The following is a 22,567-nucleotide window of genomic DNA, read 5'->3' on the forward strand; positions in this document are numbered from 1 at the left end:
GGAGTTTCCTTTCTGGGTTTAGCTTCTGTAGCTGAATTGGTTGATGGAACAATATTTTTCTCTTCTATTTGGTGCAATGTAAATAGCATGTATAAGACAAATCTTGCTTTGACAAGCTGGCCCGTGTGATGTATGATAAATACCTAAATTTAAATTATATAAATCTCGAAGCATGAATTTGAGAATCTATCTACTGGCATTAGAACTTGTGAACTATTTGAAAGAACTTGTAAAAACAGCTTATGACACATTCATAAACTATTTTCAGCTTATTTTCATAAGCTTTACAAGAACAAATCATACACAACATCGGAACTTAAAACTTCAAAATAACAAGTCCTTAAGAAGCTGTTTTCTTTAAATGAATCAGGAAACTGTTGTCAGTATTAATAAATGTGATAACCTGTGATTATTCTAGTGCAGAAAAAATTGTGTGATACAAGTTTGTAGTTTAAGAAAAACTACATGTTCATGAATTAAAATTTAAATGTTAACTCCTTAAGATGTTATTCGTAGGAGGAACAGGCAAAATAGCAAAACCAAAATCCCCCAAATTTTCTAGGACAAAAAAGAATACCAATGTTACAATATAAGTGTTACCATATTAGCGTTTCGTTCTGCACTTCCTTTTCATCATTATCCCTTCAGGAGGGCGTGCCACCATGATACTGCAACGGCCATAAAGGTTATATGAATACCTTAAGATGGTTCCTAGTTTTGATCTTGCCCTGAAAACTCCCCTCACTTCAAGCAAAACGCCATTGCTTTCCATTTGTTTCACAAGCCTCTGTGCCTCGTTTAATGGCAGCTGAACTTGACTAGTGACCATATGAATATATGCAAATCTTGATTGAACCCTTGCAGCTGAGAAAGGCTCAACATATTGAGTAGCAATAAGGGTGCTTCCGTAGTACAGATAAATGATCACTGAGCTGAAATCCACATGCACTTTTTTGTTTGGATTTGTGAAGTTTGTGAGCATAGTTAAATCAGCATTGAGTAGATAACCAACATCAAGGTATGCAGCATTTAGGGTGACACTGGACACGTCAAAATGTGGAATTTGTGGACGAAAAACCAAGTACACTATGAGGACTATTATGCCTCCTATGATTATGATAAGCCAAAATATTACACACAAGCAAGCACCTATCCAAGTTAAAGGTGGTGATTTTTGTTCTTTAGGAAACCTTATACCACCGTGACGCCGCTCATGGCGTGGTGTCAATTGCCGCCGAGGCTCAGGAGGGTGATCAGGCGGTGGTGGTATTACTGACGGCTCTTGAAAATTTACCCTTGACTTGCCTGGCCGAAGATCTTGATCTCGATGCTTTTTGCGCGAGCCTCCACGCGGTGGTTGGCTGATGCGGTTTCCCTTGCGTGGAACTTGTAAACTAGGTGGTTGGTGATGACCTTCTTGCTCAAGGTGAAGGGGAAAATGACTATCATGATCTGCACGCAATGGAACATGATCTTCATGGTGTGGCAATGGAAAATGAGGTTGGGGATGATGAGATACATCTTGTATAGGTGCTGCTACAGGAAGACGTGGTTGGCCACGATGGTGTTGGTGTGGCACTATTGGAATGGATGGTTGGCCACGGGGGTGTTGGTGTGGCACTGTTGGAATGGGTGGTTGGCCACGAGGGTGTTGGTGTGGCACTGTTGGAATTGGTGGTTGGCCACGGTGGTGTTCATGTGGCACTATTGAAATTGGTGGTTGCATTTGATCTTCATGCTGAGGTCGCAGTGGTCTAGAAAAGTGAGGGTTGGTTTCTCGACGAGACATGGTTTTTGTGGAAAATGTACAAGGAAGAGAAACAGGAGGCTAATACTACGAAATGTTATTAAGATAATGTAAACCAGGACAAATCAAGTCCAAAACAATAATTAAAAGGCATAAAAGAATGAGAATGACTTCATGAGAACTTCAAGGATGATTCATGTACAGGCAAAGAATCAAACCTAAGCCAAGTATGTGGGTCTAGTCGGCTACATGTTTCTAATTTTTTTTTTTTCTTTTCTTTTCTGCTTTAACATTCAATTTGAGTGTTTCAAACATGAAGTGGCAAGTATCACTTATTCATTCAATATATCGTGAATCCAAGTCAACAATAGAGAACAAAACTTTGTATGAATTTGGAAGTGGAATAGATTTTCGGACTAACAGATGTCAGAATTAACAGAACCCTTTTAAAATGTATTTATTTGAGAAAATCATTTTATTATATTAAAGATTGAATTTACATGCAAACAAAACCAACTGCACAAGATACCTTCCTTCAACTTTAGTCCAAAGTACATGGACCCCAAACCTATGAATTGCAAGTTCAAGAAACCCATCAAGTTTTTAAGTGTTCAATCTAAAAGAAATCATTGTGATTAGAAATAAGTAAATCAAATCCACATAGAAGCAGATAAGAGTATTCGTTTTAGAATTACAAGTCAAAAAGAGCAGCTAAAGCAAGATTCTTCTTTAATTGTCTTCAACTTCAATTTACTATATTCTCCAACAAGTACAGGTCGTGTATATAGCTAACAATCCCCAAAATCCGAAATGCGGCTGTAGATGGGAAACACCAATGTTTCAGCAATCACTATTCTCCATTTTCTGTTTATTCAACAATCTTCAACATAGCATCATAGAATTATTAGTAGTGAAATACTCGAAGAAATCAAGTAAGACAACCAACTCAAAATCATAACAAGGATTGGTTCATAGTATCATTACTTCCTTATCACAATAAGATGAATAACGCAGTTCAAAACAGGGTTGAACGCTATACAAATTTTCTATATAAAAACTTACACCTAGAACTATTGATTATAAAGTTTTAATTTTTTTTTAATTAGATAGAATACTAATAGATTATTGAAGTCAACCCAGTCCCCAGCAGCACAGAATGCCAAAAATTAAGGATCAAGATTTATAGTTACACGTACATGTTTTGTTTCACATTGAAGAAAGAGGATGAAAGAAGACCATAGTCCAGCAACAAAAGTGGAAAATTACCAAATATCACAAGATTTGGTAGCTCCAAATCATTCTTCATTGATTCAGCAGCTCTTAAATGATTCATAATCATACATTCATGTTCCTCTTGATTCGTAAGTTTTTTTTTTGTATCAGACAGAAGTTGGCAGGGCAACAATGGACAAAAGCATATTGAAAAATAATTTTCAAATGATAAAAGAATGAGCTGAAGTTAATAGAGTAACATACGTGTGTAAAGTAATGAATGATTAGGGTAACATTTCATTAGAGAAGCTTGAAGTTCCGTACTGCAGATAGAAACAGAAGCATCAACATTCACCAAAAATAATCCTAATATAGGACAGAAAAGTTGGAATTTACGACAGTATAGTCAAGCAAATACACATTATTTCTATTCTATATCAAATCTGTGGATCTTGTGCCAGCAACACAGTTTTCCCAGAGTCTAATAAACTTGAATTTTGAAACCTAACAAAGCTACCTTGTAGATCTTGCATTTTTGTAATTCTCTGTTGAATCTAGATTAACACAAATAGTAAGCCGTCGATCTGTTACCCAAGGTTCCACAATGCTTGGGGTATGAAACCTTGGATGTAGCCCACAAGGTGAAGTTTACAAGGAATGTTTAAATCCTGGTTCAAACTTGTGTTCTGCAGCCCATCAATTCACAGATGGTATGGTAAATACTAAATACCATAAACTCTGTCCCGGAGAAACAAAACATATATTCACCAACATTAAGGGTTAATGGTGAATATATTCCAAGAAGGGCACTATACTTTTTAATTAAGAGTACAGAACCATAAAATGACAAAATTGTTAATCATCAAGTGTTTGCTACAGAAGGCTGAACAGTGGATATGAGTCAATCTGAATTGAGCTGCCACTCATCAAGGATTTAATCAAATAGCACAGAGCCATAGTATTCAGAATCACTCTTGCTCCAAAGAACACCAACTTAAATTATATAGGCAGCTGGACTTATTTCAACCAAATCATTAACTACTGATATCGACTGTACTGGGCGAGATTCACACCAATAGCTCCCCATGTATAAAAATGGGCGCAGAGTAGAATGAGTATACTGTATTGACGAATACAATCTGCCAGCTGAAAGTTTGTTGAAAGTATGAAACAAAACTTGCTCACCACTTCCATTGGCAGCTAGAAACCATTACAGGACTATCCTGGTTATGGATTCTCTACCAGAAGCTGGCCAGTGAACCAGTAGTCTTATACCATGCAAAGGTATGTCTGGTCATAAATAAGGCATGGGATTGCACCATGAGCAGCATGCAAATGATTATACTGATTTGCAGGTTGTCATTGCCTGCAAAAATAAAGTAACTTCACCAGCTTGCTACACTTTCATGTAGTATGTTGAGAGAAAAACGTATAAGCTGCTCTGCCATTTGTAAGAAAAGGCATGGTGAAGTTAAGAGGATCACAATGCAAACCAGTACAATGTCATGTGCCATCTCTTGACTGAACGGCGTTGACTAGAATATTAGAGAGATCTCCATTAAGTGTAAAGCCTTTTTCCATCATCTGATCCCAAACCCTATATGCCTCTGAAATTTTGTTTCCCTGAATGAGCACTCCAACTATCAAGTTGAAAGTGACCTCGTCCGGATCTAATCCTTTAACCTGCATTTCTTCGTATAGACGCCAAGCTCCCATAACTCTAGAAGCCTTGCAAAACCCATTTATGAGTGCATTGTATGAGACCACATCTGGACACACTCCATTCTCCACCATGTCACAAAAAACATCATAAGCCTTATCAATATTCCCGGACTTGCACTGATGGTCAACTACTGTGGTGTAGAATATTACGTCAGGAACAATCCTCATCGCTTTCATTTCAACAAGAAGCTTGTTAGCAACATTGGAACCACCTTTCCTTAAAAACGCTTTTATAAGCACAGTGAACGTCACCACGTCTGGCTGAATCCCTTTCCTACACATTTCCTCGTACAACTCATAAGCTCTCTCAATCCGCCTCACCTTGCAAAAAGCCACAATAATAGTATTGTAAGAAACAACATCACACACCCCTTTACTCTGCATCTTGTTAACCATATACAAATAAGCCCTATCCACCTGATAGGCCTTACAAAACGCCTTAAGCAACTCATTATAACTATACAAATCAGCCATACCACTCCTCTCCATAGTCTCCACCAACCTTTCCGCCTCATCAACCGTAACTTCATCACAACCATAATTCAACAAAATATTATAAGTAACCAAATCGGGTGCACACCCATTCTTACTCATAAACCCTCTAATCGCTTCCGCCTTATCTTTCTTACCCATCTTATAAAACCCATGAATCAAAGCATTATAAACCAAACAATTCACCTCAACACCACCACTAATGACACCAACAACAAGCTCGTAAGCTAACTCAACATAGCCACCACTACACAAACCAACAACAAGTGCAGCACATACCTTAAAATCAGGCTTCAAACCACTATCAATCAATTTACGCCAAACATGCACGACATCATCAAACCTCTTCACTTTACACAATGCATCAATAATAATAGTATAACTAACAACATCAGGCTTTCTTCCCTTCAAAGGCATTGTCTGAAACAATTGAAGAGCATTTTCTAACCGTTTTTCGCGGCAGAGAATGTTGAGATAGATATTAAAAGCCCAAATATCAGGAACAATGCCAAGATCGTCCATATCGCGGAGGAGGGATTCAATGAGCAAGAAATTCTTGACGGAGCAGAGTGCAGTAATGAAACGTGAGTAGGTGAATGGGGTGAGAGAAAAACCATTGGGGATGACATGGTGGTGGTAGTAATTTTCGGCGAGGTTGAGGTGAGAGTGACGGAGGAGAACACCGATGAAGCGATTGTAATCAATGCTGAATAAGCGACAATTTGATTGGGACATTTCGTCGAACAGTTGGATTGCAGTGTCGATGAGACCGGATTTAACGTAGTATGATATTTGAGAACGGTATAGTAGGCGCCTTGCAGCGACACTGTGATACATATCACGTAATGTTCGTTCATTTGTTCATTCATTCACTTTATGTTGTTTCTCGTTCTTGTTCCTTCCTCCTTGTCGGAGTTGTTCCTACGGGAGGGAAGAGGGGGAAAACATGACACTGGTGCGGTGATGCTGTTTTCAGTGTTTGATTGGGCTATGGAGTTTGGACTGGTCTTGATGGATAAACTTACTTAACAAAAAAGCTGTAGGACTAGTTCTACTTACACCCTATTTTCCCCACATCCACCCTCCCCTTTTTCTTTGTTGGAAGTTATCTAGATAACTAAAAAGCAATGATATCTCTAATGGTATGGGCTCAAAAGGTTCAACTTCGTCCAACAATAAAGTTTACGTCAAGAACACCAAAGCAATACAATAACGAGATACAACGACAAATACTTATGAGGCGTCTATCGTCATCCCAGAAAACCATCTCATCTCCACATAAGGAATCCAGGAGCACTTACGTGTTCATTGCCTTAGACGTTAACAAACTATCATATAAGTATCAAATTGTTACTAGGACCACGAAAATCATTCAAATGAGATAGAGACCACTGCTTATATTCGATTTAATTTCTTAAACAAACTGATCAATATTCATAACAAACTAAAGAGTATATATGACAAGTTGACAACAAATAAGAAAGTAGAACTTTGGATCAACATTATAAATAGAGGGGGTCTTCTCCCTATGTGTGATCACCATATTCTCACAATACTCACTCACTAGCTACCTGAGAGCATAGTGTCTGATTTTAACATCACATTGCCTTTTAAACGTCCCCACCCCCTCAGTTTGGAGAAGAAGCGTACGATCAATAACAAAGTATTTAATAGTTTGTCGTGAATAATACATTTTGTCTCGGAGACACATTGCGTGACATAAGAAAATTATCCATCAAGCGAAAAAAAAAACAAATAGTTAAGCATTACTCAAAACCTAAAAGTCTATAAAGAAAAGTCTTAGACTTGTCTCATAACACATGAAAAAAATGAAAGACTCTAATAGGTCAAAGACAATTTGGATATTATACCACAAAATGTGACATTCACTACCCAAATTTTTTTTAAAAAAACAATTTAATTAAAAATAAGGAAAAAAAATTTCAATAGTTTTAATGGAATGCATTAAGAGTGAAAAACAGTTCTACATTATTTCAATAAGAAACATCATATTACCATGCAAACATATATTATAAACCACTTTGTAAAAAATAATTGTCAAATACTCAATTTTTATTCGCTTTGGTGTAAGTTTTCATTTATCTCTTTTAAAAATAATTGAAATATTTTTTTTTTGACAAGAAATAATTGAAATATTATAAATTGTATTTTATTTATTTAGTAATAAGTTTAATAATAGCGGTTGAAAATGGTGGTTACTTGAGCTAGCGGTAGACATTTGTTAGAGTGGTGATATGTGGGCATAGATGGTTAAGAGGGTGGTTGAAGGTAAGTGATAGTTAGAGTGGTGACTGACATTGGTCAAAGTGGTGAGTGTCTGCGGACAACTAGTGGTTACATGTTAGTATTCAAATAAAAACAAGAATTATAAAATGTATATTTGTAATTTTAGAATTTAAGTTTTTATTTTTTGGTTTGTATGTGAAGTAGCAAGTGCTGCTTAAAGTTTACACACCACAAAGTCTTGAATTCAAATCAGATGAAGGTATACAACCAAATAATATTGACTTGCATTAAACTAAACCTTACCAACAATTTTATACTTTATGTAAAAAAAATCAATTTATAACTAAAATCATACACTTAGAACTATCCCTCACAATCACAACCCCAAGCTTTCTACCATTTTTTCTTTGTACAAAATTTACTACCATTTTTATTTTAACTAATTAGATCTTCATCGGTTACATATAAAATAATAAGAAACTTGTTTTTTTTTTTTTTGTATGAATGGGAAATAGTAATCGTGTTATTTGTTATTTAGATCTAACGACAAGACTCAAATACACAAAATACTGAGAAGTATTGCCTAATTTTTTTTTTTTGAGAAGTTAAAAATTATAGGTTCAAATCCTCTCTCCAACTTATAAATTTTCCTACAATTTTTTATTATATGATATATATTTGCAAGACGCATTTGACGTCATTATTGCACTTTATTGAAAAGGTTTTGGATTATGTTGATATAGAAACGTCACTAAGAAACATGTTTCCCATGGTTATCATTTCTCTCGCTTAACAACCTTCTCATGCGTCCTATTTTTTTTCTTCCGAAAATACCCTTATATTTTTTGATTCAGTATGGATTATATAATCCAAAATATGTTTATACATAAGCAACAATCATAATCTCTCCCATTTCAATAGTTGTGAATTTATCTTTTAAAAACAACCAAAACATAGTAAAAAATGATAAAACCTGTCAAATAAAATAAAAAATACTACCAAAAAATTCTAAAAATCAAATAAAGTTAATGCAAATTTTTGACAAAAAAAAAACTAATGCGAATTTTTTCGGATTTTGATGAGAATATGAAAAATTTTAAAAAATGAAAAATAAGTTTAAATGATAGAATTTTGGATTTTGAGATGTAAAGTCACGTAAGAAGTCCCTTTTAGGCAAGACTTGGTCCTTGCTTTTTCTTATGATTTTCTGGGCAAGTTTCGGAGTAATCCGATCAAGTAGCTTGAAAATCAAATTTTCAACTAGAACACGGCGGGAAAACCTAACAATGATCTAAAACATAAGAATAAGGGTTATGATGGTTCATATGGCTCTTAAGCTGGCTATTACTATTGCAAATGAACTCGGTCTTTGTGTTGTTACAATCATATTTGTCTATTACATAATCCGAATTGGTTTTTCCTCTGAATTCTTGGCACAACAAGGGTATACGAGGTGTTCAAATTTTATTATTTGGAAAAACAAGGAACACACTCTATACATGGAGTGTTTCAGATTATAAAATTCGAACTACTTATTGTGTTCGGATTGTATGTATAAAAAACTCATTTTTCACTAAAAAAAACAAGGGAAAAATTCGTCTAAAATATTATATAGGAGTACTAAATAATTAAAAGTGTTTGTTCTTAAGTTTCAATTTTTAGACGGAAAAAAAAATATTTTAGACGAAAAAAAACTCTCACTTTAGTGGGTCAAAGTAAATATTTTTTCTATATATAATATATCTGGTCAAAATGAAACTTTCATATCATAATATCCATCATAAAAGAAATACTTATAACAGTTTGACTGAGATAAAAAAAAAAAAAAAACTCACAGTGTTAAAACTGATAAAAAAAAATCAACAATTTTATGAATACTAATATCCTAATGATAGAGAATAAAACTAATATATTCTTTGTTTGACTCAGAATATAAAACAATATTAAACTTACTTAAAAAAACAGTACTAAACTCAATAGGATTTCTCATAAATTTGTTCAATAAACATTATTATAGCTTTTTATTATAATACTACAAAAATAGTAATAAAATATAATTTTTGAAAGAAAAGTAAGTCAATTAAAAATAAATTTGAATGAGAAAGTAATAAATGTAAAATTCAAAAAATAGTATATAGTAGTACTATTATAATGTTTAAATGACTCTTATTGTGAGCTGGCAGTTTGACTCAACATGTCCTAGTCAAATATAAAGACCATGACCACCTTTTCTAATTGTACTACAAAATTTAGCAAACTCAAACTCTTCTCTCCACTTCTCTGTGCCTCTTCCTCTAAGCTCCTTCAACACAAAGTACAAGTACAACACAAAACACTTGTTTCTCTTGTAACCAAATCTATTTTGTTGCAAGTTTTTCCTTTTCTTCAATAACCCTATTTTCATATGAAATTTTCCACCTTCTCTTTACCTTACCCAATATAGCTAAATATGAGTCAAAGATTAAGACAGGGTCAAGGGTTTTAGGTGGGAAAAAAAAAAAAAAAACTAACCACAACACAAAACATCACAAAACAACACCTACCATTTTACTACCTTTTTTCATATTAAAAATATTTCGTGTCTTTTTCGTTACCCTTTTGATGTCGGAGAGTAACGACCGCGCCGCCACCGGTGGTGGCGGCAGTGGTTACCGGAGTACATTTTCACGGTCAGTTTCATGGACAGACCGTTCACCTTCAAACAGAAGGCCGCCAACACCGTCGGCGGCGGTGAAAAACAAAGCACGATCGTTGCTTCCACCGCTTCGTCCTCTTTCCATCAACAAACGCAGCATTGAAGAATGGCCAAGTGCTGGATCTGACGATCTCGGAGTTTGGCCGGAGACACCAAGAGGAAGATGTTCAATCACTGGTTCAGAGTTTCAGTTCACAAGAGACAAGTTAGCTTTCTATGACAAAGAATGTTCCAGAATCGCTGAACATGTTTACCTAGGAAGCGACACTGTTGCGAAGAATCACGAGGTTTTAAGAAAGAATGGGATTACTCACGTGCTTAATTGTGTTGGGTTTGTTTGTCCTGAATATTTCAAAAGTGAATTTGTTTATAAAACTCTTTGGTTGCAGGATAGTCCAACAGAAGATATAACAAGTATTTTGTATGATGTTTTTGATTATTTTGAGGATGTTAGATTACAAGGTGGTCGTGTTCTTGTTCATTGTTGTCAAGGTGTTTCTAGATCAACCTCTTTGGTTATTGCTTATCTTATGTGGAGAGAAGGACAGAGCTTTGAAGATGCTTTTCATTATGTCAAGAATGCTCGTGGTGTTACAAATCCTAACATGGGTTTTGCTTGTCAACTTTTGCAGTGTCAGAAAAGAGTGGTAAATGCTGTTAATGCTATGCCTTCAAGTCCTAATTCTGTTCTTATGATGTATAGAATGGCACCTCATTCACCTTATGATCCTCTTCATTTGGTACCTAAAATGGTTAACAAGCCTTGTGCTAAAGCGCTTGATTCTCGCGGTGCTTTTATTGTTCATGTTCCTTCTGCTATATATGTTTGGATTGGTAAAAATTGTAGTTCTGTTATGAGTTGTAATGCACGATCGGCAGCTACGCAGGTTGTTCGTTATGAGAAAGCAAATGCTCCAATTCTTTGTGTTTGTGAAGATGAAGAGCCAATGGAGTTTTGGGTTGCTCTTTCTAACCAGAAATTATTGTTGGGGAGTTCTGATAAGGCAGAGGTGGTGGGGACGGATTCTGATGAAAGAATGGAGATTGATGGTGATGGTGTTGTTGATACGGGGATTCATCCTAGGAAAGTTGATGAGTATGATTTGGATTTTGGGATTTTTCACAAAGCACTTGCTGGTGGTGTTGTTCCACCCTTTTCTGTATCTAATACAGGATCAGAAACCTTGCTTCCTGCTAGAGAAAATAGCTGGGGAAGACTAAGGAGGAAGCTTGCTAATGGCATCATGAAAGGTTTGTTTACATCTTCCAAATGCTGTGATACAACCTCACCGAAGGACGAATTAAAGGTGAATGTGGAAGAAGAAAAACAACATCCTGTTGTTGATTCTTTACCACCTTCCTCAAAGCATCTTTCTGGTTCATCTGGTTACTTAGACTATATTATAGATAGCAGCTCGGACAAGGCAAAAGATGGCCCTGTACTCGTTGATCGCCTTGTTCCTAGTGTTGGGTCGTCGTTGCCACCAACTCCTCGTCGAAAATCAGATTCTTTTCCCTGTTCTTTAAGTAACAGCCCGAAATTCTGTTCCAAGTCGCCGACATTTTCTCCTTCCAATTCTGATTGTGATAGTTCCTTTACATTTTCGCCTGCATCTACACATTGGTCTGATTTGTCATTCATGTCCTCTCGGCCGCCATCGCCTTCTTCTGGACTTGATTCAGCTGAACAACCTTTTTATGTTAAAGATGCATCTTTCTTAGAAAGATCCTCTTCACTTCGCAAAGATGCTGCTGTCTCTTCATCTTCAGAGACAATTTTGTTTAATCACACCACGGTAGGGAGAAAAGGGTCTAACTCTAAACCCTCCATTGCAGAGCGCAGAGGGAGTAAACTGCCGCCTCAAATGTTGGTATCTTCTGTTAGTGAATCATCCCGTGCTCACAAAGTCCTGGTAAGATCACAGACATTCACTTTGCCTGCCCGGGACGATAATTTGATGAAGTAGCAGTAAGCAATCTGATTGTAGAACATAGTGGGAAATGGCTAATATCAGATGCAGATATCATTAGTGGTTTAGTATACCAGTTGAAAGTGATATTTGCAGAGGATCTTTGTAGTATGAAATAGTGTCATGACAATTGACAATGGTTCAATTTTGTTCTGTATAGCCATAGTTGAGCCTATAATATACTATATTTTTTTTAGGTAAATCTGCACTGTTGCCTGAATGTGGGAGTAAGCCTGCATCGCTGAGCAATAATAACGACAGAGGACTTGTGAATTGCAATCAAATTTAATTCAATATCGAGTCTATTTTTCTCTTACTTTTTTTTGGGGGGTGGGGGTGGGGGTGGGGGGTATTTTTCTTGTTCATTTTGTTCATGCCAGCCAGCCAGTGTGACTGCGAAAGATATTGGCTTTGTGGTTGTTGGTTTTTATTGTGAAATTGTTTTTTTTAAATAACAAAAAAATGTCTGAAAAATAAATAAAAAGATAAATGAAATAAACAATAATAAATATGGTAAGCGAGTTAATAAGAAAACAAGATATAAAGAAAGAAAACAGGAAGAAAAAAAACAAAAACAAAAAATGAGGGCTACAAGTTGGGTGAAGTATCTCTTTAATAGATGTGATATTTTGATCAATGGATGAGATTTTTGAATTTATTAGAGTCATTGCAGTTGAATCTTCTGTAGTTTCCCGCATTTGCGAGAGCAGATTTGTTTTTGGACAAATGTAAGAAGACAGTTTAAAAAAAAAGGAGAGATGATAAAATTTGCATGCAAGTAAATTTAGAGGCAACATGGAATTTCAACTGAAGTAAATCCAAGGTATCACTTTCTGACCAGCACATCCATAAGTATCACTTTCCGAGCTGCTGAAAACCAACTCTAAATACCAACTGATAAGTATCTAAGCACTTGGAAAATCCTCCCTTAAAAATCAATTATTAAAGGGGAAAGAACTGAATCACTTAAATACATCAAGAATCACATACTAATCAATGTGGGACTTGAACACCCCATAATACCAAAGTACCTATCACAATCCCACAAGGTCACAAAGGAAGACCGAGAAGACGCACTTGTTAGGCCACAAAGATTGAGTTGAACTTTGAAGGTCTATATAGTGAGGTGGACATGCTTAAGAGAAAAGGGAATCTGAATTTCATAGAAGTTAATTTTGAATGTGCATTGAGCTTTTGAGTTTCAGTATTCTATTGTAATATGAAGAAGTTAGTAGTTATGTTAATTGATTTCGTGATTAAAACTCATTCAACACCCCTCGGCTATGGTCACAATACCGAAAAATCATATAAAAGGTGATGGGTGTGACTGGTTTCGTAATAGATAATAAATTTTGAAGACTCGATAAACATATTTCGATGTTTTCGGCAAAACCAACACAAGCTATAACAAGTATCTTCATGCTTCATTGGTAAACTATCTAAGAGGTATTGCTCCAAGCATTCACCAAAAGAAAGATATGTCAAAAACATAAAAAACGTTTTTCATTGTTTACTGACTATAGTTGCTGTATTATTATTATTTAAATTTTTGACAACGGCAAAAGCTTGCTCACTAAGTTGTTGCCTTACAGATCATAGAACACTAACTGAATGGGTCACCATTCCACTCGATATATCTCTTCACTCTCTTTTAATACCAAACACTACAATTTGAAGATAAAAAACTGTACAAACAAAAAGTTACCTATGGTGAATGTCACTGTATCACAATTGATAGGACGTGAATCGCCCTATGACTAATTAAGCACCTTGTTTTTGGTGACTTTTATTCACCTTGTTCTTTTGCAGTACAACACTACAACTAAAAGACAGAAGTTTGAGCACATAATCTCTATGACTAATTAAGCTATTTACCAAAACCTACCCTTAGTAGCGCAACCTTTCTGTCTTTTTCTTTTATAGGGAGAGAAGATATGACATTACTTAGACTCCTATAGCTGCACATTGAGATCAGTCGCCTTCTTTGCCCTTAGTACAGCAAATGCAGTATGCATCAAGCAGATTTTGCCTGCATATAGACCAAATCAACCACTTTCAATCAAGATTTAATGAAAATTCCCCTTTCAAAAAGAGGTGTGTTCGTGGAAACCAACAACAGCAGAAAGAACTACCAAGCACGCAACTCAGCCCATATTGTCAACTAAAGAAATTCAAATGATATCATAATATCCAAAGGTGTGAAATCTTGACTTGGTAAAGGAAACAAGAAAAACAATGGAACAAAATGCACTACAACGCTTTACCAGCAAAAATTGTAGAAATGACATGGAACTCAGGAATATTGGACTAATTTTTACAAGTACCTCCAAGGAAGTGCTCAAAAACAAGAAATATTGATCATACGTAGCAAAACAATAATGCTATTTGTTACACAAAGATTGTAACTTCAGACTCAAACACTTGCAGCAGCTAATCATATTCATTTGTACATACTTTGCCAAAAATCTTTCATACTAAAAAGGTTTCTCCATGTAAAAAATGTTCCCAAATTCCTTGTTTAAAATTTGTTTATTAATGTTTGAGGATCCTCCATATATCTGTACATTCCAATAGACATGGAAAGATTTTAATGGGAAAAGGTAACCATTCATAAAATATCCATAACCTGAAAGCTAATGCTTAATGTGTTGGCCATATCCACACTCTTACCAACACATAATAAAAAGTTGTACAGTAGCAAATTCAATAACTTGAAGGATTGTATGTTGCTTACATGCAAAAGCCTCCTCTTTGCAAGCATTATTGTTAAGATGAGAGGAACCATTCCAGCAGATAAATGCTTCAGTGTGTGACCACTGACAGTATGAAAAGTCACTGCATAAATCAATCTATCGGCAGTCTCTTGCATCATAGCTAGAGGGTAAAATCCTGCGAAGATTTAATTTGAAACTGAGAGCAATTTAAAAGAGTATTGCATTGAAACATGTGTTATACCATACCAAAAGTACAAACCTGCAGCCCATAGCCAATACGTTGAATATGCGTACATTGGAGGCAACAAATATGCCATGAGAGGTACAGCAATGCATGATACAGTTTGGACCAGAAGATATGGACGGATGTCACCAAAGAACCTACAATAGAAAAAAGCTGAGTGGAAAAAGGAGCAACTAACATTGAATTGTCAACATGATGCTTAATTGCTTCATGGCTACTTCCATCAAATGGAAATTATTCATCCGAGGGGAATACGAGATTCAAAAGAACTAGCTTAAAAGCATCTCAAATGGTACAGACCCTTTGAACATCACCCTTTTTATTTTATAGCACTTAAGCAGCTTTTTACTCCAATGGTGTAAGACTGTAAGTGTAACTCTAAAAAGTTCATTAAATGGGACTTCATCAATTCCTTAAAACTTGATTGGAAAATGGTTTTTTAATGCTAAGCAATTGTTCCTCACATATAAGGAACCATCCTTAAAATTGATGATCATGCATAGTAACTTCCAATAAGGAGTGGTTCCATAAGATTAAGAGCTTAGTAATCATTGGATCTACTATAGTGATCCCCCTAACAACTCCTAGCATTTTCAGGGGTGGAACAATCCAGGCTTTTTTCATTTTATATATCACATGATGATTAACCGAGACGCTCTAGCACTGCTTCCTAAAAGCAGTGTGTCCCTATTGCAGAAAATTCCCCACTGCTGCCTATCATAGGTGTGATGATTTACTTCACAGACGAGGCCGTCTTTGAAGTTCTAAAGTTTGTTTAACTCTCCGGAAAAAAACATTAAGGCTGTAAGCACAAATGCACCTAATCCTTGACACCAACTCAACCAATCCACGATGATGGTAATTAATTCATCTGAGGGGATTACAAGATTCAAAAGAATTGGCATAACTTTTGGCATTGTCTTAAACAATCCTGATATTATGAATCACAAATACCATAAATCATATATCTATGACACCTATGTTGACAGAAGCAGCAAACTATTATCTGTATGAAGAACAACTTGCTCACGTTTAGAAGAAGAAATTCATCAAACTACATAGGAAAATAAAAACAAAATCCTGGTACGAGTAAGAAAAATAACTCTTCCAAGTAAAAGAGACAGAATTAGCTTGCCTCCAATACACACTACTTATCATAGCAGCCATTTTTAGAGGAAAAATTGAAATCGTTCCCTTCTTTGCATCAACCCTTTCAATGATGAGAATTGCCACCAGTGAAGCAAAAGCAACAGTCATCTACATGAACAAACAAAAATCAAGGAATCAAAATTGTCAAACTAAAATGATAAAAAAAATGAAAAACAATAATGACTGAAACGATCTTCCAAGAAAGAACTCACCGGCAACCTGTCGCAAACAAGGCCATTATCATTTGGCCCGAGATGATAATATGCAGACCCAAAACCTACTGAAGTCACAGCCACATAAAAACATGTCCAACCCCATAGCTCACCTTGGGAACTTTGGCCATAAATTGAATTATCAATCATATAATTCACAACAACAATAACATAAGCTAAAAAAATTGAGTGAATAACCGAGGGGCTGTTTGGATTGACTTATTTGAAACTATCTACTGACATAAGCACTTGTGAGACTGTTTGGAAGACAATTTGTGGGAATTTATGAAAACAACTTATAACATATTCACAAACTGTTTTCAGCTTATTTTCATAAGCTAACACTCATAAAGCTTATGACATATTCATAAACTGTTTTCATAACCTCTCCAAGATAGCTTAAGAAAACAGCTTATAGCATATACGGAAACAATTTAACTTTATTTATCTTTTGTTATAGAAATAGTTTGTACATAAGCGCTTATCATCATAAGCGTTTATGCTATAAGCTGCAAATTAAGTTGTTTATCCAAACAGAACCCTGGTGGTTAAGCCTAAATGATTATACCAAACTATAATTCCTAAGATGGAAATACCTTAAGTTAAAATAGTTGCTACGATGACAAAGCATAAGCCCAATAAGACCAATAACCATGAAAGGTAAATTTGATATCACATTAAGTGCATTGGGAATACCTGAAAAACAATAAAAAAAAAAAACAAACACCCTTTAAATGAAAGACCCACAAGACCAAATTGGTCTGAAATGATTCAGAATCACATTTTTAAAAATTACCGAAGAATTCACGCTTATCAGCGAAATCATGGTACATCTGAGGTTGAGGAATGGATGGGGTTAGCTTCATCAATAGATAGAATGAAGCTACCGCAACTACCCATGCTTGTGCAGTGCCTTCTTTCATTGTTGTTGCTTAATGGTTGAGAATGTAAGAAGAGAAAATGGGTCACTGAGGAAAAGTAGCAACGGAAGGGAGGGATGATGTAGCATGAATGCCGTGACGGTGGCGGTTGTCGGCGTGACGGTCTTAGCCGCCATCAGGGATCGGACAAGATAAACCGCGCGAGTTTGTCTTTTTCTTTTCTTTTCTTTTCTGGTTCTGTCCTTTTTCAGAAATATACTCAAATTCAATTTAATGGATTTTAGGAGTTCATTTTTTTTCTTCTTTCAAATAAGTTAGTGGCAAGTGGATGTGTATAAACCGAGGACCTTGTATATTTTATGCATTGTCCCTACCAACTGAGCTAATCACTTTACTTTAGGTGTTATCTTTTTTTGTTGTGGTGGCCGGGATTCGAACCCTGGACCTTACATATTTAATGCATTGTCATACCAACTTAGCTAAACTCACGAGGACACTTTAGGAGTTATCTACTGTACATATTAATTTTTGGTTATTTTTTATTTTATTTTAAATTTGCGTAAAAAATAAAATAGAAAATCTCACTATACCAATGGAAATCGTTTATCATGTATTTTTTTTTAATTATATTTGGTTGTAATATTTGAATTTTTTTTAATAAGTTAAACTAGTCCATTTAAATTAACATGAGACTTTAAGAAGAATCACACTCAAAGATTTCAAGTCAATATTATCGGACCAATTCAAATGGGTTTATTTGATCATATATTTTAATTGAATTAGTTTATTTTTATAATATCTATATTATGTTAGTTAATTAAATTTCATTTTTTACTATTTATTTTATTATTTTTAGAATTCAAATTTGAAAAAAGAAGAAGATTGTAACAAAAAATAGTTCACCTGATCATGGCGATCTTCTTTTCTCCATAGTAGAGGGGAGACATAGTCTTGTTTATTTAAGACGTGTTTGGATGAAGAGTTGACGAGAGAAAAAAAGAGCATGATTTATTTTATTTTTTAAAATTACGAACACTATAAAATATTTTAAAAATTGAAATAACAATATGATAAATAATTATATAATACTTCAATCATGATGTCACGAAGTTCTGGAAACCGATCATAATGGCATCATGGTTGTTGAGGATGTTCCTCAATTTACTGTATTTTGGGTGGATGATCACTTCAGAAAGAATATGAAGAACTTCATCTTCCAAAGTGACCATCTACCTTTCTAAGAGAGGCAAAATTTGGCAATGTTGAAGATGTTTGTTGATAGTTTGAGACCTTATGCATACATTGATAAAAATGGTAACTTTTTGATCAATGAAGATGATCATGTGTTGACCAAAACTTGCTTCATTGACACTTATAATTTGGCCAGGTGTCAAACTCAAGATGCGGATGATGATCTTCTTCGTTAGTTGTTTAAAGTGATATTTTAATCTTGGCAATCTTTGTTTGTTTATTTATATGTGTGGGCAATGTTTCTTTTGTGTTTGCAGAGACAATGTTTGATTTGCAACTAAGGTTGGTGAAATTGCATAAATAGAAAAGTGACAAGGGGAAACTGACAAAGTGTCCTTCTTCATCTAGATTGAAAACAATGTCTTTGGATGTTCTTGTAGCGATGATAGAGATGTCCATTTCCACCTCACATGTCAAAACTTTTTTGGAAGCCAAGATACATCCTTGCTTCAATAGATTTTAGTGACATTGTTTTGAAAAGAGAAGGAAGTGAACTATTCTCGAGAATTCTTTTACAGTAGCTTTGGAAACAAAAGAACATCCGGATGTGGAAATACTCGACCATGATACTCTTCCCATGGGTAAATTGTTGTATCTTTCTTCCTCTTGGTATAACCATGATCTTATCTTAGTAGAGACAGAGATAAAGGTTTCAGAGGTCGATACAACTTATAATCACAATTTCGGTACCGGAAGTTAGCCTATCTGATGGACAATCTTGTTATGGTTCATATTCTCTCTGTGGTCCAAAGACCAAACTTTAAACAACATAAAGTGTAGATATTTGTCTTTGGTTTTGGAACTCGAGGTTGAAAAGGGAAAATGGGATGCAAAAGAAGCGCAATGTATGAAATACTATCACCGATCTCTTTTACAAATTGAGGATTTCAACGAGTTTGACCGTAGAGTTGGTCGTCAAGACTAAGCAAGTAGATGATACAGGAAAGAAGAGGAATTCTTTTTCATATAAGGTGAAGGACTTAAAGAGGTTGTAAAAAGAGAATGAGGATCAGTTGAAAGTGACCCAGGAGAAAGTCTCATAAGTAGGGATGATTCACCCTGCTTTTATAACCCCTCGAAAACAGTGGGGCACGTCAATTTAGGTGGGTTGGTAGGCCGATCCGTTAAACAATTTTTTTTCTTTCATTCAGATGAAACATAAAAGTTCATGAATTTTGCTCTTTACCCAAATGCTTTTGCTCACTCCCAAAGTAAAAGTCCAAAATACCCCTACGCAACTTAACATGCGCTAGTGTATTTTGAGCTTATGTTAAGTCACGCTACGTGACTTAACATGCGTTAGTGTATTATGAACGTGACTTAAGTCACGCACCACTAAGCACTAGCGCAAGTTAACTCACGCTAGTTAGCCGATGAAGAACAAACGTTTTTCCAACTTTGGTCAGCTTTTCAACAGTCTTTCTACACGTTTTTTTCCCACAAGAACACGTTTTTTTGACCACATTTAAGTTAGATACAACCTAGTGTAAATCCTGGGCGTGAGTTAACTCACGCTAGTGTTAATCCTGGGCTCAACAACACGTTTTTCTGACTTTGTTCAATGCATTTTAATTGATTTTACACGTTTTTGTTAAGTTTTTACACGTTTTTTGACCCTATTTATGGTAGATATAACCTATGTTACAATCTCCTCCCTATATAAATACACCTCTAAACTTCCCAATTTCCTCACACCATCTCACATTCTCACTCTCCTCCTCACTCTCTCCCCCTATGAATGTTCTTCCTTTCCTTCTTTTTTTTTTCGTTCTATATTTTGGTGTAAAAAGAGAAAGAATGATAAGTAGTGGGAATGCTGGGGAAAATATAAGTAGTGAGCAGCTTTCTTGGGCAAAAAACCACATTGGGTAAAAAACTAAATGTGCAAATTTAGTTTTACCCCAGGAAGGTCGGTTTTCTGGTGGTTTACTTTTAGTTTTACCCCAGGAAGATAGGTTTTCTGGTGGTTTTCTTTTAGTTTTACGCCAGATAGTTCGGTTTTTTGGTGGTTTTTATTTTTTCGCAGTTTTAGTTTTACCCCATTGTAAATGTAATAAGAATTATATTAATAAAATGATATTTTATATTTATTATTTTTGTTTCTTTATTTCATTGTTGCATTTATTTTACGATTGCGTATTGAATTAATAAATTCAAATAAAGTAAATTATAATAAAAATTGCGATAGCGTGAATGCGAATAAAAATTGCGACAGCGTGAATTCAAATAAAAATTGCGAGAGCGTGAATTTGAATATAAATTGCGATAGCGTGAATTATCTTAAAAATTGCGATAGCGTGAATTCCAATAAAAATTGCGACAACATGAATTCAAATAAAAATTGCGATAGTGTGAATTCGAATAAAAATTGCGACAGCGTGAATTCGAATAAAAATTGCGACAGCGTGAATTTGAATAAAAATTGCGATAGCGTGAATTTGAATAAAAATTGCGATAGCGTGAATTTGAATAAAAATTTGAATTAAGGTTTCGTTATATTACATAAACGACAAGTATGTCAACAATTACATTACATTTCATGCACCTTACAACTGCAACAATTATCTTACCACTGAATGGGGCAAATTCAAACTTGCTAAGCAGCAAGACTCCAGCATACGATCAACATCTTGAATGATGGTATTCAAGTGCCAACGAAATGAGGTCCATTCCTTGACACTTGAATATCATCGTTCAAGATGCTCATCATATGGTGGAGTCCTGCCGATTAACAAGCTTGAATTACCCCATCCAGTGTAAGACAATTGTTGCAGTTGGAATGTGCATTCCAACTACAACAATTGTCTTACCTCTGAAATGGGGCAAATTCAAACTGGCCAAACAACAGGACTCAAGCATTTCGCTCGACATTCATGCTTTCCTTTGAAAAGAATAAATTTTTGTTAGGCTTGATTTAGATGAAGGTATTCAAGTGCCACCGAAATGAGGTCCATTCCCTGCACTTAATACCTTCATCTAAACCATCCTAACAATAATTTAATCTTTTCAAAGGAAAAACATGAATGCCGAGCGAAATGCTTGAGTCCTCGCTGTTTGGCAAGTTTGAATTACCCCATTTCAGAGTAAGACAATTGTTGTAGTTGGAATGCACCTTACCCTAACTAATGACGATCTTCTGGCAGAATTAAGTTGTTGATGATATCTTCAGTTGATCTCAGCAACGTCACCTGCATATCGATCCACTGGAACTTGGTGTGCTCCCAAAACATGCTCGTCACGTTTTCGTCGTTCTTTAACTCCACCCAAGTGAATGATACCCTCCCCTCGTCGAGCTTTGGACGTTTATACCAAACATTTTGCACCCTCCTTGTGTCTCTGGGGTTGAGTGCTTGGTTGAATTCATTCAGTTGATCCTTCAGACCTCTTAACGTTACATCAAGGCACCGAACCTTCAACCTCTGAGGTTCTCCGCCGTTGAATTGTGCATGAACGTCGATCCACCCGGCCATTGCTTCCAATCTACACAATCAATGAAAAACTCATTCAAACATTTCATCAAACACTTGGTGTGCATATTATACATAAACCCTAAAAATGATAACTACAACATAAACATGCAAACATCTAAATAATTAAGCAATATTACTCATTTGCATGTAACATTGTATCATATCTTGCAAAAAACAAAATATCCAAAATTTAAACAAACCCTAAATCTAAAAAAAATCTAATCTAAGTGTAAAAAATCTAACATAATCATGCAAACATCTAAACATCATAACAATTAAGCACTATAAGTCATTTGCATGTAGCATTCTATCATTTCTTGCAAAAAAAATTAAAATTTTAACAAAACAATAAACCTAACAAATTCTAGATTAACAACAAAAAATCTATCATACCAACATAATTTAAGTGAAAGCTTACTTGTTCTTGTTGTTGTAGTGTTGTTTGATTTGAAGTTGAAGGAATTTTGGAGTTGGGTAATTTGAGAGAAAATTGAGATTTGTGTGTGTTGTTGTTTGAAAATGAGGCAGAATGTGGTCTGCCTGGCTGATAACAGCACGCAA

At 35.3% G+C, this 22,567-nt stretch overlaps 3 protein-coding genes and 1 pseudogene across 5 annotated transcripts; 1 reads left to right on the plus strand and 3 right to left on the minus strand.

Annotated features, from left to right (window-relative positions):
- Window positions 1–316: 316 nt before the first annotated feature.
- LOC146933572 (uncharacterized) lies at window positions 317–2,159 on the minus strand. Its single transcript, XM_085705380.1, has one exon. The coding sequence runs from the start codon at window positions 1,787–1,789 to the stop codon at window positions 605–607; it is 1,185 nt and encodes a 394-aa protein (XP_085561506.1). The 5' UTR covers window positions 1,790–2,159; the 3' UTR covers window positions 317–604.
- A 296-nt stretch (window positions 2,160–2,455) lies between these two features.
- On the minus strand, window positions 2,456–6,149 carry LOC146933573 (Pentatricopeptide repeat (PPR-like) superfamily protein). 2 transcript variants are annotated; one of them, XR_015007502.1, is made up of 3 exons: window positions 3,477–3,612; window positions 3,224–3,282; window positions 2,456–2,563 (listed from the first exon to the last, which is right to left on the minus strand). XR_015007502.1 is itself a non-coding variant. In XM_085705379.1 (2 exons), exon 1 carries the CDS (start codon window positions 6,008–6,010, stop codon window positions 4,463–4,465), a length of 1,548 nt encoding a protein of 515 aa, XP_085561505.1. In that variant the 5' UTR covers window positions 6,011–6,149; the 3' UTR covers window positions 3,241–3,282; window positions 3,477–4,462. The 2 variants fall into 2 exon arrangements, 1 of the variants encoding a protein (XP_085561505.1); XM_085705379.1 differs by lacking the exon at window positions 2,456–2,563 and having other exon boundaries at window positions 3,241–3,282; window positions 3,477–6,149.
- Window positions 6,150–9,969: 3,820 nt separating this feature from the next.
- Window positions 9,970–12,401, plus strand: LOC146933574 (protein-tyrosine-phosphatase MKP1 pseudogene; annotated as a pseudogene). The gene has a single exon (XR_015007505.1). The product of XR_015007505.1 is annotated as a protein-tyrosine-phosphatase MKP1 pseudogene (transcript).
- A 1,282-nt stretch (window positions 12,402–13,683) lies between these two features.
- Window positions 13,684–17,513, minus strand: LOC146933575 (uncharacterized). Its single transcript, XM_085705386.1, has 7 exons — window positions 17,201–17,513; window positions 17,001–17,100; window positions 16,405–16,525; window positions 16,179–16,300; window positions 15,059–15,180; window positions 14,820–14,974; window positions 13,684–14,114 (listed from the first exon to the last, which is right to left on the minus strand). The coding sequence occupies exons 1-7, from the start codon at window positions 17,325–17,327 to the stop codon at window positions 14,100–14,102; spliced, it is 762 nt and encodes a 253-aa protein (XP_085561512.1). The 5' UTR covers window positions 17,328–17,513; the 3' UTR covers window positions 13,684–14,099.
- Window positions 17,514–22,567: the final 5,054 nt, after the last annotated feature.

This window comes from Medicago sativa, chromosome 4 (assembly GCF_051527215.1).
Source record: "Medicago sativa cultivar Bolivia chromosome 4, Bolivia_mono, whole genome shotgun sequence".
Taxonomy (NCBI): domain Eukaryota; kingdom Viridiplantae; phylum Streptophyta; class Magnoliopsida; order Fabales; family Fabaceae; genus Medicago; species Medicago sativa.

What these genes read in the sequence shown, in the direction of transcription:
- LOC146933572 (XM_085705380.1), bottom strand. Translation starts at nt 1,789, where the DNA reads ATGTCTCGTCGAGAAACCAACCCTCACTTTTCTAGACCACTGCGACCT.
- LOC146933573 (XM_085705379.1), bottom strand. Translation starts at nt 6,010, where the DNA reads ATGTATCACAGTGTCGCTGCAAGGCGCCTACTATACCGTTCTCAAATA.
- LOC146933575 (XM_085705386.1), bottom strand. Translation starts at nt 17,327, where the DNA reads ATGAAAGAAGGCACTGCACAAGCATGGGTAGTTGCGGTAGCTTCATTC. An exon ending in TGATAAGCGTGAATTCTTCG is followed by an intron (nt 17,101 to 17,200) that starts GTAATTTTTAAA and finishes ATTGTTTTTCAG; the next exon opens with GTATTCCCAATGCACTTAAT. An exon ending in GTATTGGCTATGGGCTGCAG is followed by an intron (nt 14,975 to 15,058) that starts GTTTGTACTTTT and finishes AAATCTTCGCAG; the next exon opens with GATTTTACCCTCTAGCTATG.